Source organism: Lampris incognitus, chromosome 14, assembly GCF_029633865.1.
Source record: "Lampris incognitus isolate fLamInc1 chromosome 14, fLamInc1.hap2, whole genome shotgun sequence".
Classification (NCBI taxonomy): domain Eukaryota; kingdom Metazoa; phylum Chordata; class Actinopteri; order Lampriformes; family Lampridae; genus Lampris; species Lampris incognitus.
This window is the reverse complement of record NC_079224.1, coordinates 25163009-25179791: the sequence shown is the minus strand read 5'-3', so window position 1 is coordinate 25179791 and position 16783 is coordinate 25163009. Positions and strand designations below refer to the sequence as shown.

The 16783-nt window shown below is 43.3% G+C and overlaps 1 protein-coding gene across 1 annotated transcript in view; it reads left to right on the top strand.

Moving 5' to 3' along the window:
- Positions 1 to 4435, top strand: part of kcnn1a (potassium intermediate/small conductance calcium-activated channel, subfamily N, member 1a) — a 77653-nt gene extending 73218 nt beyond the window's left edge. Inside the window, 1 exon segment of the mRNA XM_056293282.1 lies at positions 3675 to 4435. Coding sequence (XP_056149257.1) covers positions 3675 to 3980 — 306 coding nt within the window. The 3' untranslated portion in view covers positions 3981 to 4435.
- The last annotated feature ends 12348 nt before the right edge of the window (positions 4436 to 16783 follow it).

Sequence of the window (16783 nt, the reverse complement as noted above, 5' to 3'; positions counted from 1 at the left end):
CTAACAGATACACTAACAGTATACATACTAACAGATAGATAAACTGTAATTAGCATCATTCATAGCATTCACTGCAAGAATGGTATATCTGAACAAGTCTGACAATCTTAAAACCCAACAGAAACATCTTATCTTGTTTTTCAAGAAACATTTGGTCATCAAGAACTAACTATATAAAAACAATTATGATTTAAGAATATTTATCTTGTTTCAAGAAATCTTAGCTAATTGAAATATTTTACCACGCTGGCAGATTATTTTGCTTGTTTTGTAGATTTTCTTGAATATGCTAGATTTTGTCTTAGTTTTGACATGCCATGTTTGCAGTGCTACCCTCTTCTCCTCCCCTTTGCTCTTTGTCTTTCCCCACCAAACACGCGTATTCGGTTCAATTCAATACAGATGGCTTAATGGCATGAAAGTTTCGAGAACATATATGTTGCCAAAGCATCAAAGTACAATTTGTCCAAATATTTGGACGTCAAAGAAAGTTGAATCAGTTCATCTGGACACAGTATTTATTGAGAGAAATGTTTCATCACCCATCTAAGTAACCTCTTCAGTCTAAACTGACTGCCGGTATCCCCACCCTTATAAACTATACAGCACAACAATACAATAATATCTACTACTACTACTGCTTCCGGCTGCTCCCGTTAGGGGTCACCACAGTGGATCATCCGTCTCCATCTCTTCATATCCTCTGCATCTTCCGCTGTCCCTTCACCCAACACTAGCTTAATTTCCACCGGCACCCTGCTGGCCAACAGTACTGGTGGCGGTGGTAGATAACCCAGGCTTCGGCCAATCTGGTATGGAAATCTGATTTCTGATCTGCATATTTGATCTGGCAAAGGTTTTATGCTGGATGCTCTTCCTGACGTAACCCTCCCCATTTATCCGGGCTTGGGACCGGCACTAAGAATGCACTGCAATATGCATCCTCAGTGGCTGGGTTACAACAATACAATAATATAAGGTGTGTGTGTGTGTGTGTGTGTGTGTGTGTGTGTGTGTGTGTGTGTGTGTATATATATATATATATATATATAAAAATGTGTACTGTAGGCAATGTGAGCAACATTAATTAATTCCAGAGAGGAGTTGATTTCTTAATTTTGACCTTGCTAACAATTGCTTCTTTATTTTTTGACCTAACATTGATATTAGGATTAAATAATAGTTGTGCATTTACATCAGGTGACTCAAAGTGGGAGGATAGGGTACACTATGTCCTGTGTGTGTGTGTGTGTGTGTGTGTATGTGTGTATGTATGTGTGTGTGTGTGTGTGTGTCTAGATCACTTGCTGTCCCTCAGGTTGTGACATGTTGATATACACTCACTGGCCACTTTATTAGGTACACCTTGCTAGTACCGGGTTGGACCCCCTTTTGCCTTCAGAACTGCCTTAATCCTTCGTGGCATAGATTCAACAAGGTACTGGAAACATTCCTCAGAGAGTTTGGTCCATATTGACATGATAGCATCACGCAGTTGCTGCAGATTTGTTGGCTGCACGTCCATGATGCGAATCTCCCGGTCCACCACATCCCAAAGGTGCTCTATTGGATTGAGATCTGGTGACTGTGGAGGCCATTTGAGTACAGTGAACTCATTGTCATGTTCAAGAAACCAGTCTGAGATGATTCGAGCTTTATGACATGGCGCGTTATCCTGCTGGAAGTAGCCATCAGAAGATGGGAACACTGTGGTCATAAAGGGATGGACATGGTCAGCAACAATACTCAGGTAGGCTGTGGCGTTGACACGATGCTCAATTGGTACTAAGGGGCCCAAAGTGTGCCAAGAAAATATCCCCCACACCATTACACCACCACCACCAGCCTGAACCGTTGATACAAGGCAGGATGGATCCATGCTTTCATGTTGTTGACGCCAAATTCTGACCCTACCATCCGAATGTCGCAGCAGAAATCGAGACTCATCAGACCAGGCAACGTTTTTCCAATCTTCCATTGTCCGATTTTGGTGAGCCTGTGCGAATTGTAGCCTCAGTTTCCTGTTCTTAGCTGACAGGAGTGGCACCCGGTGTGGTCTTCTGCTGCTGTAGCCCATCTGCCTCAAGGTTCGACGTGTTGTGCGTTCAGAGATGCTCTTCTGCATACCTCGGTTGTAATGAGTGGTTATTTGAGTTACTGTTGCCTTTCTATCAGCTCGAACCAGTCTGGCCATTCTCCTCTGACCTCTGGCATCAACAAGGCATTTTCGCCCACAGAACTGCCGCTCACTGGATATTTTCTCTTTTTCGGACCATTTTCTATAAACCCTAGAGATGGTTGTGCGTGAAAATCCCAGTAGATCAGCAATTTCTGAAATACTCAGACCAGCCCGTCTGGCACCAACAACCATGCCACGTTCAAAGTCACTTAAATCACCTTTCTTCCCCAATCTGATGCTCGGTTTGAACTGCAGCAGATCGTCTTGACCATGTCTACATGCCTAAATGCATTGAGTTGCTGCCATGTGATTGGCTGATTAGAAATTTGCGTTAACGAGCAGTTGGACAGGTGTGCCTAATAAAGTGGCCGGTGAGTGTATATTGGGCAGCAAGATATGCTGTCTCCTTCTCCTATGAATATTTTTAATTTTGAGAGGTCATTAAGTTCTTTAGAATCTGAAATTACAAAGTTCAACTTGTTAAAGTAAATGTTCCTCATTTCATTGAATGTTTTACATTGTCGGAGGATGTGCATCTATGTCGCAACCTCACCTGTCAAACAGTGACTTACATGCTCCGTTTTCTTTTGGTTGCCATGATTTTTTTGTCATCCTTTTTCGATTGCCAATTGGTGGTCACTGAACCTGTACTTGGTTAGGATCTGTCTCTGCTTTCTATCTCTGAGGGTAGAGAGATATGCTGCCAATTCATAATCTCTTTTTAGGGCCAGGTCACATTATAATCCACTTTGGCTTCTGGTTTCTTCTTTCCAATGTTCCGAATAAGTTTCTTTAAATAGTGTTGTAATTTGGTTTACTCTGGTTGGTGTTTGGACAGCGGTGTTGGTGTGATACTGGTCCAAGTGTGTCTGAGAAGGGACAGATAGTCTCAGCACCAACTGTCCTAGGGGACTCTGTTCTGGGCTCAGCTCTTGGGTTTGAAGGACTTTGGAATGGAGGGTGTCTAGGGGGCTGGATTTAAGGTGATTAAAAAATCTGAGTGCTCTCGTTTGAATGTTAATTATCAGTGGGTATCTGTCTAATTCTGCTCTACATGCATTTGTTGGTGTTTTTCTGTGTACGTGTTAAACGAATCTGCAGAATTCTGCATGTTAAGATTCTGTTGGATGTTTGTCCCAATGGGAATAGCAGTGATGACTGAGTGGACTCTATACGTCACTACCATACAGCGCGGTGGGCTGGATGACACTATCAAATATTTTCAGCCAGATTTTAATTGGAATTTGGAAATTATAAAAATTTCCCTTAACTGCATTTAGAGCTCTTCAAGCTTTTTCTTTTAGTACATTTACTGCCATGTTGAAACTCTCTGATGCTGTTATGGTTATATCAAGGTAGGTATGATTTATACTATGTTCAATGATATAATTATTTATGGTAAACTGATATTTTTAATCTTGATATTTGGGGTGTTTTTGGAAAATCATGGCATTATTTTCTTCATATTTACTGCTTACTCTCTGTCCTCCATTAGACCCAGAATGTGATGTATGACCTGGTGTCAGAGCTGCAGGAGCGCAGCGAGGAGCTGGACAAGCGCATCGGCACATTAGAGGACAAGCTGGACTCGGTGACGGGCAGCCTGCAGGCGCTGCCCTGCCTCATCTCCCAAGCCATAACCCAGCAGCAGCAGGACTTCCTGGACGGCTTCGTGCACCGCTTCCGGCCCGCGTCGCTAGGCTCAGAGCGCTCTGAGCGCTCCGAACGCTCCTGGACTTCCACCGCCCGCCGGCGGCGCTCACCCTCCACAGCGCCACACACCTCTTCTGATAGTGGATAACACTGGCAAAGCCCCCTTTGAGCCCAACTGTTCCCAGACCAACACGGCAACCCATCCCATTCCATCGGAAACGAAACCTACAACCATCGGTGAATCCAGATTTGGAGTCACAGAGAACCCATATCTTGACTTCTCTACCCCCTCGACCCACTTACTCAACCTATCCCCACCCAGATCACCCACCTGCCCATTCCCGCTCTCCTTCCTCCCCACCAGACATCGAATCCAAAAACCAGTCCCTCTGTAACTGAGTGTCTAAGTGCAACACTGAATCGAAGGTACTCAATTGGAACAAAGGAAGACAACAGAACACTTGAATACAGAACAAACACACACACACACACACACACACACACAAACACATCCACATCCATACAAATTCATACAGTACAGACATACAAATATCCCAAAAAAATATCAAATAAAAAAATCTAAAAAATGACTGAAAAACCGAGATAAAGTAGAGATATGGTTTATGTTTTAGCCATTGTATGGCTGTTCAAGTTAGCTTTTTTGTAAAAGCCCTTGTATAGTTAAAATATGACTGAGTTCAGGTTCGCTGGGGTGAGAGCTGGCTATCACACCGGAGAGTCCTTAACCAAGAGGGGAGAAGTTGGTCTGTGGAGAAGAGGGTTTCAGCTTACCTGCTGGCCTGCCGTGGCCACGGAGGACAGAGGACTCTTGTGTCCATCCGTCCATCCATCCGTCTGTCTACCCGTTTGTCCGGCAAGGGGGAGCAAATGAAAGCAGTGGAGTTCCCTTTTAAAAGACTAACTGTCATGGATTCTTCCCCGTAAGCTACAGAGATGGCTCTAGGAGAGCCTCTGAGAGCGCTGACACAGTTCAGTGTTTGAACCACACTTAAGGGAGAGGGCAAAGGGTCCCGCTAAAGAGAAGCAAAGGAGATGCACATGGCATTACTACTGAGTAGGAAAAATTTACACAATTGCCAACTTCAAGGTTTCAGTTTCCTTGTTCTTATCAAGGGAAAGTTGAGAGTGACTATCTTTTTTAGTTACATATTGACATGTGATTTTTCAGTGCCTGAATGTATAAAAAGTAGAGGGTTATTTAATTACTAATTTCAGAGCTTTTTTACAATGTTAACAGTATGAATACAAGCATTGCATTCCTTTTTCAGATACATTCCTCTCCAAAACTTCAAAAGAAAATGTCTTAATGTATTGCATAACATTGCCTCCATTTCACAGTAACTCTAAATGTTTTGAGAAAAAAAACTTTTTTTTCCTTCTTCTATTTATACTAACACGTTGAAAAAACAAACAAAAAAAGTCAGATCAGAGGGTGAGAGTAATAAGAGACAGATTTGGAGAGAGTTGGTGAGTGTGCTTGTCAACACAAAGAGTTCACTTTTAGCTCAGCTGCACACCCGTACCCAAAATAATATGTTAGTCTGCCTTTTTCACCACCGCCACCCGTCAGAACTTCCACTGGTCTTCAGATAACGGCATGGCTTGAGGTTTGCCGGGGATACATTAGCCACACCGAACTGAGAATTCAACACCACCCCCTTTGCATGGATCCGTGCGAAAACAACAGAGAAGCGAATGCTTCTTTGGATGGCTTGATGTTTAACAAGATTTTGATTTTATTATGCTTAATTTTTTGGGGGGAGGGAGGGTGATTTCCTATATATATATATATATATATATATATATATTTTTTTTTTTTTACTTAATTTTCTTTTTTTTTAATCGGATACCTAGGATTTTTAGAGTTGCAGAATCCAGAGAGCTGCAGTAACGTGATAGTACTATATATAACAATGCATTCCCTGTTTCAAATGATGTGGATGAAGAGTCCCTACTTAAAAGAGAACCGCGCAGGAAAACGAATAAAATTGCAGAAGAAAAGTCGATGGTTACAGAGCAGTGAATTGGTCCCTCTCAAGTCAGTCTTTACAGAACCTCACCTCGCCCGAAAGGATTTAACTCTCCATGCCAAAAAAAAAAAAAATACTGAACCACCAACCGAAAGGTAAATGAACAACGATAAAACTTGAATCAAAAAAACAACAAAAGTGTGTGTCAGTTTGGTCCGCGGAGAGAAAAATCAGGTGTTTTTTTTAGAATCCCAAAAGTTAGCCTATGAATTAGCAACACGGAGCACAAAGCAGCTCTCACACTGCTGCCAGCAGATCAGGAAAATCGGTGGGTTCATGGGTTAGCATGCTGTTGTAAAGTAATTTTATATGATAGGTTGTTTGTATGAGTAAACCAAAGCACGGCTTCCCCAAAAAGATGTTGGCATGGAGATCATCTTTACTACCAGCAGACGAATATGATCTTAATCCTAAGATGTTTTTGGCTAAACCCGATCTAAATCAAACCCTGTGTGAGTGAGTGAGCAAGTACCCGTTCTCACTGGGATGAGCACTCCATTTAAAAACATACTCATAGTATATGGTTTACTGTGAATGGGACTTAATCAAGCATGGATCTTGTATCTTTCTTCTTTTTTTTTTTCTCTCAACTTGAGTTAATGAAGCATGACTCTTTGCTGCCCCCGCCCCTCCAACTCTCCCGCAGTGCTATACTCCGATAGGCCTCTTCAGTATAAAGGGATCTATCATTTCATTATATGCTCACTTCCAATCAGCGTCCTTCAGTGAGTCAGTGCCTTGGATGGCGAGTGGAGGACTAGCTGCTTCATTATGACCTCACCTGTCTGTTCGGAGCGCATCTAAAGGTTTCCATCTCTTCATTACATTGGAGAGTTAAGCCTCTCGTTTGTCATCTGTCATCATTAAGACCATTTGTCCCAATACACAAAGAGGCTTCCTGAACGGCCTGCAGGAAAGAGCTTTGAGTGGTTCCAGTGAGAGAGAGAAAAGGAATGTGGCAGGGGGGAAAGCTCCCTGGGTCACGTTCAACGTTGCCCTCAATGTGCAATATTCAGTTTTGTCAGGAAGCAGCACAAGAGTGGGAGGTTTTTCCTTAGAGAGCAGAGAGAGAGAGAGAGAACTATTACCAATAGGTTTGTACTTTAACCTTCACCCAGTACTACTAGAGGAGAGAAAGAGAGGAAGTGAAATGGAGAGTAAGAAATATAAGAGTTGCGGCTAATTCATAGACAGAATGTCTATTTTGGCCCGCTGGGGTTGGGAACAGCAAGAGTGTGTGCCCGAAGAATATGACCTTACTGTAGATGTCACCGAATAAGCGGGACAAATGGTGTACCTCAGGGGTATATCTGGATGGGGGAAATGCACAGCATGTTGCAGATATGCAGTAGAAAAACAAAACAATATATAGAAGGGACATTATGGTCTCTAAAGTTAAAACACATGAAGAGAGAAGGTTTTATTTGTTTAAATAACTTTTCCTTTTTCTACCGATGGAGATGATGATCCAGATTGCTTTTTTTGCCCTTATCGTGATCGCACTTTCTTCTCTCTCCTTCCTTTGCAACCAGTCGATAACAAAGAACTGACCAAACACCATTCCAATATTTGATATTGACCTAATTCTTTTCACTAGGAAAAAAAAAACAAGCCCACACCATCGTAGTGAGGCAAGGGACATCCATGGTGTTATTCTGATGATGGTAGATAAGTGAAAGTGATAAAATGCATCCCAGAGTATTTTACTATCGAGAAAAAGTAGGCTTTCTGTATAGAGCAAGCATCAAAATATCCTACTGAAACAAACCAGAATGAAAAACCCCAAAAAGTGAAAAAATGTAAACCATCATTGTTCTGTGTACACTGCCACATAATGCATAATGTACGTAGTAGCACTGGAATAAATCAAATTTTAATGGATGGCAAATGGGTTTTACATGGTATGTTCACTGTATACTGTACTTTGTTCCTTCATTTTGCAGGTGAACTTTTGTCCTAGCAAGGAGAGACACCAAGATCAAATCATTAAAGACTATCTTCAGCTATGGTCATAATTCTCTTCTTCTTTTTATCCATTGTAGAATTCCTCATCTTTTGAAATAATCCTGCATTTTTATTTACATTGTCTTATTGAGAAGACGCTTCTATCCAAAGCAATTTACAGGAGACTCAGCAATTAGCAGATATAGTTGAGTTTCAACCTACAGGCATCTTAGCACACATGATAGTACTCATATTATAGCCAAAAGTGCATGTCGAGTGAAGCGCAATTAGCGTACGTGTGCAATAAGTAAATCGCCAACAGTGATTTGTGTAATAGTGGATTTGCATTACAAATTAGGTGGACAATGCCACAAATCATTTTACTTGTCATAATCCACACATACTGCTTGCTTTTGCAATATAATAACTGATAATAATAACTTTATTTATATAGCACCTTTCAAAACAAAGTTACAAGACAAAAAAAGTAGAAAACAATAATAGAAAACAATTTTAAAAAAGCTTAAAAGTTAAACGACACTGGGAAGGAAATACAAAAGCAAGAGGAGCCGCATATTAGGGAAAATAAAATAAGTACAATAAAACAATGTAAAATTATTAAATTAATCCATAATTAGTAAATACATAGTAACAAAATGTCAATGAGATAAACAAATTATAAATTCAGACCACAAATCCCAAATAAACGTACTTATAAAAGTATGTTTTCAAGAGGGATTTAAAGGAGGATAAGGAGCTGGCCAGTCTAATCTCGTCAGGGAGGTTGTTCCAGAGTGTGGGAGGGGGGGGGCCTGAAAGAACAGAGTAGGGGCCCTAACAAAAGAGTAGGGGCCCCAACAGAACAGAGCGTGGGGGTTCTAACAGAACATAGTAGGGGCCCTAACAGAACATAGTAGGGGCCCTAACAGAACATAGTGGGGGGCCCTAACAGAAAAGCCCGGTCACCATTGGTCCTCAGCCTAGATTGTGGAATGGCTTGCAGAGCCTTGGTCGAGGACCTCAGGTTGCGACTAGGCATGTATGGTGTCAGAGGATCGGATATGTACTTGGGTGTGAGTCCAGTGCGGGTCTTAAATAATACCACTTTACTCCGCTATCAGTGTATGAATGTGTGTGAGAATGGGTGAATGTGAGGCATACATTGTAAAGCGCTTTGAGTGGTCAGTAGACTAGAAAAGCGATATATAAATGCAGTCCAGGACACCCAGGAGCTTTTCCTGTACTTCCAAGCATTCCTTTAAACCTGGTACTACTTTCAGTTACTTTTCTGCTAGAAGATTTCTGATTTCATTCTCCCCAAAGAAGAGGAAGGGCAGCCATATTTAGGCAAATGAGAGCTGGCAAATGGTTTCTGGTCAACAGCCACCAAGCTGCTCTCCCTATAAAGTAGATGGTGAGGTGGGAACATCCTAAAACTTGATTACAGGGATCCCAGATGATATCAGACATGAAAACTTTGCATTTTAGAGGACACACAGCTGCTCAGGCTCTATTTAAAACAATCACACAACCTTTCACTCTCTCTCTCTCTCTCTCTCTCTCTCTCTCTCTCTCTCTCTCTCTCTCTCTCTCTCTCTCTCTCTCTCTCTCTCTCTCTCTCTCTCTCTCTCTCTCACACACACACACTCTCTCTCTCTCTCTCTCTCACACACACACACACACACACACACACACACACACACACAAAGGTCAGTGGGACACACCAAATTAATGTTCAAAAATGGAGAGGCCATTGTCTGTGTGCATAAATGATGCTCAGCTTGGTAAATTCCCCACAGCCCGGTCAGAAGGGAAGTAGCAACAGGCTGATTTCCATTTAGAGTTTGTCATCCTGTAGTTGTTGCTACACAACCCTGAAAAAAGACATCATAGGAGACACACAGGACATAGCTCTCCTGTTTGTGGGACCTTGACCCTCCATTCATCAGCCCTTCATGTACCGCCGATCCACTTTTGGACCTGGATGCCTCCATTATCCTCTCGTGTGTGTTTATGAAAATGATCATCTGCCGTAAACCTTTCCATTAAATTTGAAAATGCAAGAGCAAAATGACCGTGCTGGGCTAATGGCCAGAATCTTTATGCTATTCCCCCTAGAAGGGGAAAAAGCACTCTCTGAGGATTTTAGCCCTCCCACAGAAAATGCTGCAGTTTTAAAAAATTAATTGAGATGGAGATTTAACATTTAATGTATAATTAAACATCCTTAATGTTCTTAAAAACGACCCTCTTCCTTGTTTTTGTTTTTTGATCTCTTCTCTATGTAGACTCAGAAAGTAGACCTACTTGTGCCGCTAAACGTTTTTTGTTTTTTTTCTGTAATTCTGAGCAGGTGTAGGGCTTTGAGTCCTCAATGAGGTACTTGCTCCACAACACAGTGCATTTAAATGCATTGACTCTATTGACTGAGGTGAAGCCGTTTGCTTAATGAAAAAAACATCAATCCATTCAGCTCCAGTTTATTCCTGTATTTAAGGCTGACGAGCAAGAAATGAGCAAAGGACAACAGGCCACAAAATACTGAGCATCTCCCTCAGAGCAGTGGTTCTCAATCCAGTCCTCGAGTACTCCTGGTTCTGCCGGTTCTCTGTTCTGCCAGATAGTTAATTATGTTCGCCTATTGTGATTAGATGGCTGGAATACCTGACACAACAGCTAAACGTAATGAACTACCTGGTAGAATAGAGATCCAGCAGTACTAAGGGTCCCTGAGGACCGGACTGAAAAACCACTGCCATAGAGAGTAATGCAGATCATCCCAGAACACACAAGCAGTGTCCGAATTGTTAGTTCATCGTATACACTCAAAGTATATGTAATTAATACTGCATACCATTGGGGCATACTATTCAGTATGGAGAAGACAGTATGCAGTGTACACTACATACATTACACTTGATGGACTCACACCCAAACAGGAATGATCCTTCGTAACGCCAGAAGAACTTAGTCGCTTTTGCTCTGTCCATTTCAATTTAGACTTAGCTCTGTATTTTATGTTGAAAACGTTTTATAATGAAACTGTTACAAAACTGTATGGTTGTTCACCTTAGTGCTTTGGAAAATTTCCCCCTGGCCAGTCGTTCTCACGGAAACAACAAAGGTGCAAAGAATTATGGGACGGTTTTGATTGTTTAATGGCCATAAAATCCATCCTCGGTATTTGTGTTTATGTACGATGCATGCACATAATGTTCCCATTCTAAATTTGCATGCTAACATCATACATTTCCATACTGTTAGTGTAAAGTCTAAACAGTTCGGACAGCTATAGGCAACCATGTGCTATGAAGTGCCAACAGGATGAAGGTTTTCCCCGAGCAAATGAAAAGGCAAGGATAGGAAGCAAACTGCAGCGTAATGAAGATAAATGTTGGGGAGGGAAAGGACAAAGGAGGGAAGCATCTTGCACAGTATGGAAGATTACCATTAATACCACCCATGGACTGGGATAAGAGAAAGAGTCAGATTGTGGGGTGCAGAGGATAGCACCAGAATATGAAAAGGTCCTTCAGGGATAGCTTGCAGCAGACAGGGCAAGTCATTCATTGAATTCATTACATGCCCACTTCTTCCCCTCATCTGCCTTGGGAACTAATAGCTAGCAGCTGCAATATGCTAAACACCCAACCCCAACCCACATGGCTTGGCATACACTTGGGCAAATCAGAAAGAATAGGAATATTGATCCTGGGTTTTTGGTCTATTTGTAATAGACGGTGTTGGAGTGGCCCAGAGTCGAAGTGAAGGGCCTTTTCAGTCTGGATAATGAGGATGATTTTTAAGTGTCGTTTGTTTCAGCATCCATTATTTCTCTCAAAACCTGTTCCTTTCTGTATGTGGTGCTTTCTCTCTCCTCGTTTTTCTGTCTGCCTCTCTCTGTCTCTCTCTGTCTCTCTCTCTCTCTCTCTCTCTCTCTCTCTCTCTCTCTCTCTCTCTCTCTCTCTCTCTCTCTCTCTCTCTCTCTCTCTCTCTCTCTCTCTCTCTCTCTCTCTCTCTCACTCTCGCTCATGCACTCTTCCCCCCTCACTGCTTTTCATTTTCCTCTGTGTTAAAGTGGTTTAAAGTGAGTAAGAGGAACTGATGCAAATGAGCTTGTCTTTTGGAGGTTGCCATAGGTTCCCTGTTTAATGTAGCAGTACCTGTTTTAAATCCTCCAAGCTTTGCCTCAAAACTTCAGCTGTGTGTGTGTGTGTGTGTGTGTGTGTGTGTGTGTGTGTGTGTGTGTGTGTGTGTGTGTGTGTGTGTGTGTGTGTGTGTGTGTGTGTTAGTAAGTTGGCGTCTTTCCCCCCCCCCTTTTTTTCTCCCAAATTGTACTTGGCCAATTACCTCACTCTTCTGAGCCGCCCCAGTCGCTCCCCACCCCCTCTGCCGATCCGGCGAGGGCTGCAGACTACCACATGCCTCCTCCAATACACGTGGAGTCGCCAGCCGCTTCTTTTCACCTGACAGTGAGGAGTTTCACCAGGGGGACGTAGCGCGTGGGAGGATCATGCTATTACCCCCCTCCCCCCCAAGACACAAACCCACTTCTGGCTTCCCACCCGCAGATGCGGCCAATTGTGTCTGTAGGATGCCCAACCAAGCCGGAGGCAACACGGGGATTCCAACCGCCAATCCCCATGTTGGTAGGCAACGGCATAGACCGCTACGCTACCCGGACTCCCCAGCTGGTGTCTTTCTACAGTATGGTTCACCACATTGGACATGTGACCTCCATCTGACAGAATTCTGTCATCCAAGGCCGGGGATGGAGATAAAAGATTACACCTTGCTCGATTATGACTACTTGGTGACTTAATTGATTATGGCTAATGACTATTGCAAACTGTTCTCTTCTCTCACATGTCTTTTCTCTCTCTGAGTGATGTCTTCTCCTTTCTCTTTTTCTGTGTTTGAATGGTGTCATGTGAGTCTCCCTTGTGTGCACGTGCAGTCGGCTCTCCTCCCAGGTCGCCGTGGTGATGGTGGTCGCCATTTGGATGCTGCCTGCCCTTCCACTCCTCTCATAAGTTTTTTTTTTTTTTTACATGGTGATGCTGGTCACATGGCTTGGGTCCTGGACTGTTCCGATGGCATGTGGACACTGCTTGGCATCCTGTGCATCATGCTCTTCATAAATTTTATGTCCATTATAATTCTGTTATCCTCTTTCAATGTTGTATTGTGTAAATTGCGTGAACACAACATCCATTGCACGCTGTCCGTCTTGGGAGAGAGATCCCTCCTCTGTTGCTCTCCCTGAGGTGTCGTCCTATTTTTTCTCCCTGTTAAAGGGTTGTTTTTTTTAGGGAGTTGTTCCTTATCCAATGAGAGGGTCTAAGGACAGGATGTTGTGTTGCTGTTAAGCCCACTGAGGCAAATTGTAATTTGTGATATTGGGCTATACAAATAAAATTGATTTGATTTGATCTGATTTGATTTCAGTGGAGTCACACATATTTTTCTTCAGGTTTGTTGACTGGCTTTCTCTTGCCATCCAGTGATGGTAATATCGAGCGGCAACATCACCATGGTGACTCGTCATCTCTGTTGTTTTTTTGTGACCCAATAAATCGACCTCTAGGCCAGAAATCAAAGTCAGAGTTGCCAACACTGTTGATTGAAAAGAGATCGTATGCATAACACACACAGCAAAAGGAAGAAAAAAAAACACAATGTCTAAAGAAAAAAAATGAGTGGGTATCCGGGACTGTAGCGATCTGTTCTGCTGTCGCCGGTTCGAATCCCCGTGTTACCTCCGGCTTGGTCTGGCGTGCCTACAGACACAATTGGCCGTGTATGCGGATGGGAAGGCGGATGTGGGTATGTGTCCTGGTCGCTGCACTAGCGCCTCCTCTGGTCAGTCGGGGCGCCTGTTTGGGGGGGGGGGATAGCATGATCCAACTACGCGCTACATCCCAGCAAACAAAAAACATCCCCAGCACGTTCCCTAAAGGTCCTCTCCGAACGTCCGATAGATGTCAGTGAAAGGTTTTCATTATGTCACGAGGACGTTATCACGGGACGTCCCTGTAACGTCCCGATGATATTACAGGGACGTTAGCGGGAAAGTCCCCTAGACGTTCCCGTGACGTCCGTGGGACGTTACTCGCGACGTCCCAAGTACTGCAGGGACGTTAGGGGAAAGTCCTCTGGATGTCCCCATGATGTCCCGGGGATGTTATTGCGTGACGTCCGTGTAACGTTCCGAGGACATTACAGGGACGTCAGGGGAAAGTCCTCTGGACTTCCCCTTCAATAACGTCCCTGTGACCTAATGAAAACCCTACACAATGGCATATACCGGGTGTTCGGAGAGGACCTTCAGGGGACGTGCTGGGGACGTTCCTTTGTTTGCTGGGATCCCCCAGCTGACATTCCTCACTGTCAGGTGAAAAGAAGCGGCTTGCGACTCAACATGTATGGAGGAGGCATGTAGTAGTCTGCAGCCCTCCCCGGATTGGCATGGGGGGGTGGAGCAGCGACCGGGACACCTCGGAAGAGTGGAGTAATTGGCCGGATATGATTGGGGAGAAAAGGGGAGGGGGGGGGAAATAAGTAAAATGTAAGTAGGAAAAATTGCTAAAACCATACAGTGGCGCCATAATTCCAATTCCTGCTTTTTACTGTAACTGACAGCTGACATCACTTCCTGTGTCAGTTAGTAAGTATATTAAGTGATATTTCAGACCGAGAAAATGGGTCTACACATTTTGTAAACTTATCAACAGATTTGCACAGAAAAAGGAGGAGACAAAAACTACACATTCTCCTCAAGGTTTACGACTCAGTGACACACATTTACCGTCTGTCAGGTCACTTCTTGTTTTGTTTATTTCATTATGTGTTTGGGAACTCGACATTTTTTCAGAAAGACCATCCGCATTATTTTCTCCTCCCCTCCTTCCCCAACAGCATGCCTTATGCACGCTGTAAAAGACATCGAAAAACCACACACACACACACACAAACACACACACACACACAGAGACTGAGAGAGAGAGAAAGTATATGCATTTGACTTCTAATTCCAAAACACATTTGGCATATTCTGCATATTTGAGCAACAAAAAACAGAGATCCATGCACGATATGTGGGCTCCATCATGTCACATCGTTTATGTATTTACTCCATATGTTGAGCCTCGACTCTGTATAGCCTATTTCCACCATACACGTGAGGTCTGTATTGTACCGAGGTTACTCCAAGCTGAGTGGTCACCAGCATTGTCGGTGGAGGACAGGACCAGATGAGCTCCAGGGAGAGACCACTGGGGGGGATTCACGACTCACTTGAAAGAGTAGGCGGCATTGTGTGTGTGCGTGTGTGTGTGTGTGTACTGTAATGTGTTGCCGATGTGAGTGAAGGAAAGCATGTGGGGGTGGAAGGGTCATCACGGATGTCCTTGCCCTGAGCTTTCTCGCTTCCAATCAGCTGAGATGTTGAGAAATGGCTGGCACAGAGAATCATGTCACATCATGCAGCCGGAACGATGGTTTAAAGCCAGATTTCGAAGGGGCCGCTAAAGTAGCCATAAAACTAAATTGTCTGAAATGCAGGTCTCAGAGCAGACACTGAGAGGACATTCTTTTTTCTCTTTTTTTAAGAGATACAACGTGCAACTCCAATCACAGAGAGTGCTGTTGGCATAGGAGACTGCTGTGGTGAATGACTGACTAGATTATCTTCGTGTCGTGCCATTTTATTTGCAGTTTGCTCTTATTTAAATTATTGTATCGTCACAGAGCCCAAAGGAAAACATCAGTCTATTTTTTTAATTGCCTGATTCTATTCTATTCTATTCTGTCCCTGCAACATACTCAGGGCCCTCCATATACTTGAATGACGAGGTGTGGCCAGGAGATAATTAAACATGGCTGCCAGCTGGTGTAAATTGTGCCAGCATAGGGGCAAGGCGGGTATGAGAGTATGAGAGGTGGCAGAAGAGCCATGCGTGAGAAAAACAGCAGTTGCATGTGGAGACCAAAAGTACACAGGGAGAAATAGTGCAAGCATAGGCTAGATAGATAGATAGATAGATAGATAGATAGATAGATAGATAGATAGATAGATAGATAGATAGATAGATAGATAGATAGATAGATAGATAGATAGATAGATAGATAGATAGATAGATAGATAGATAGATAGATAGATAGATAGATAGATAGATAGATAGATAGATAGATAGATAGATAGATAGATAGATAGAGAGCTTATTATAAGACGAACAGGTGTTTGCTGCCCTCTAGTGCTGAACATTTCTAGGGGCCTTATGTGAGTACAACACAGTCGCACTCAAAAATATGAATTATTCATTGATGATGAGATGATAAAGCAATATTTTGTAGATCATGAATATGGGATGCAACCAGTAGCTTTCGATTGATATCAAACATTTAGTTGTCACTGAAATTATTTAATTCTCCTCGTCGAGCTCCAACTATTGATAACCTTAAGTAATATCCGATGTATTTACAGGACTGCAAGGTAAAGCCGGGCTTGTGGTGCACGCCACATTTGAAACATTCAGTGGGAACTCAAATGATGGTGAGTATGTTTACAAGCTGGCGTTATTGTACCTTCTTCTTGTGAAGAAACCCTCTGTGATGGTCAGATAGCCTGGAAGGCCATCCAGGAAGTTGAAAAGCTCTTGCTGCAGATTACGTGCCTCAAATTGGCGTCGCTCACCACTTCCCTCTCTGCTTCACCAGTCTTTTTTTGTTTGTTTTTTCAGTCTACATTTCTATGACCTCGCCCCCCCCCCCCCCCCCACAGATTAGCCTAGTAGTGCCAGCCTCCCCACAGCAACAGCACACACACAGGCAGCTCTGGTTTAATGTTTAAGCTCTGACTCCCCCTTCAGTTCTGCAGACACTTTGGCCAACCAACCTGCGTGTACGGAAGTGAGCCCTCAGTAACAGACGGGAGTCACCTGAGAGCAGGGGGAAG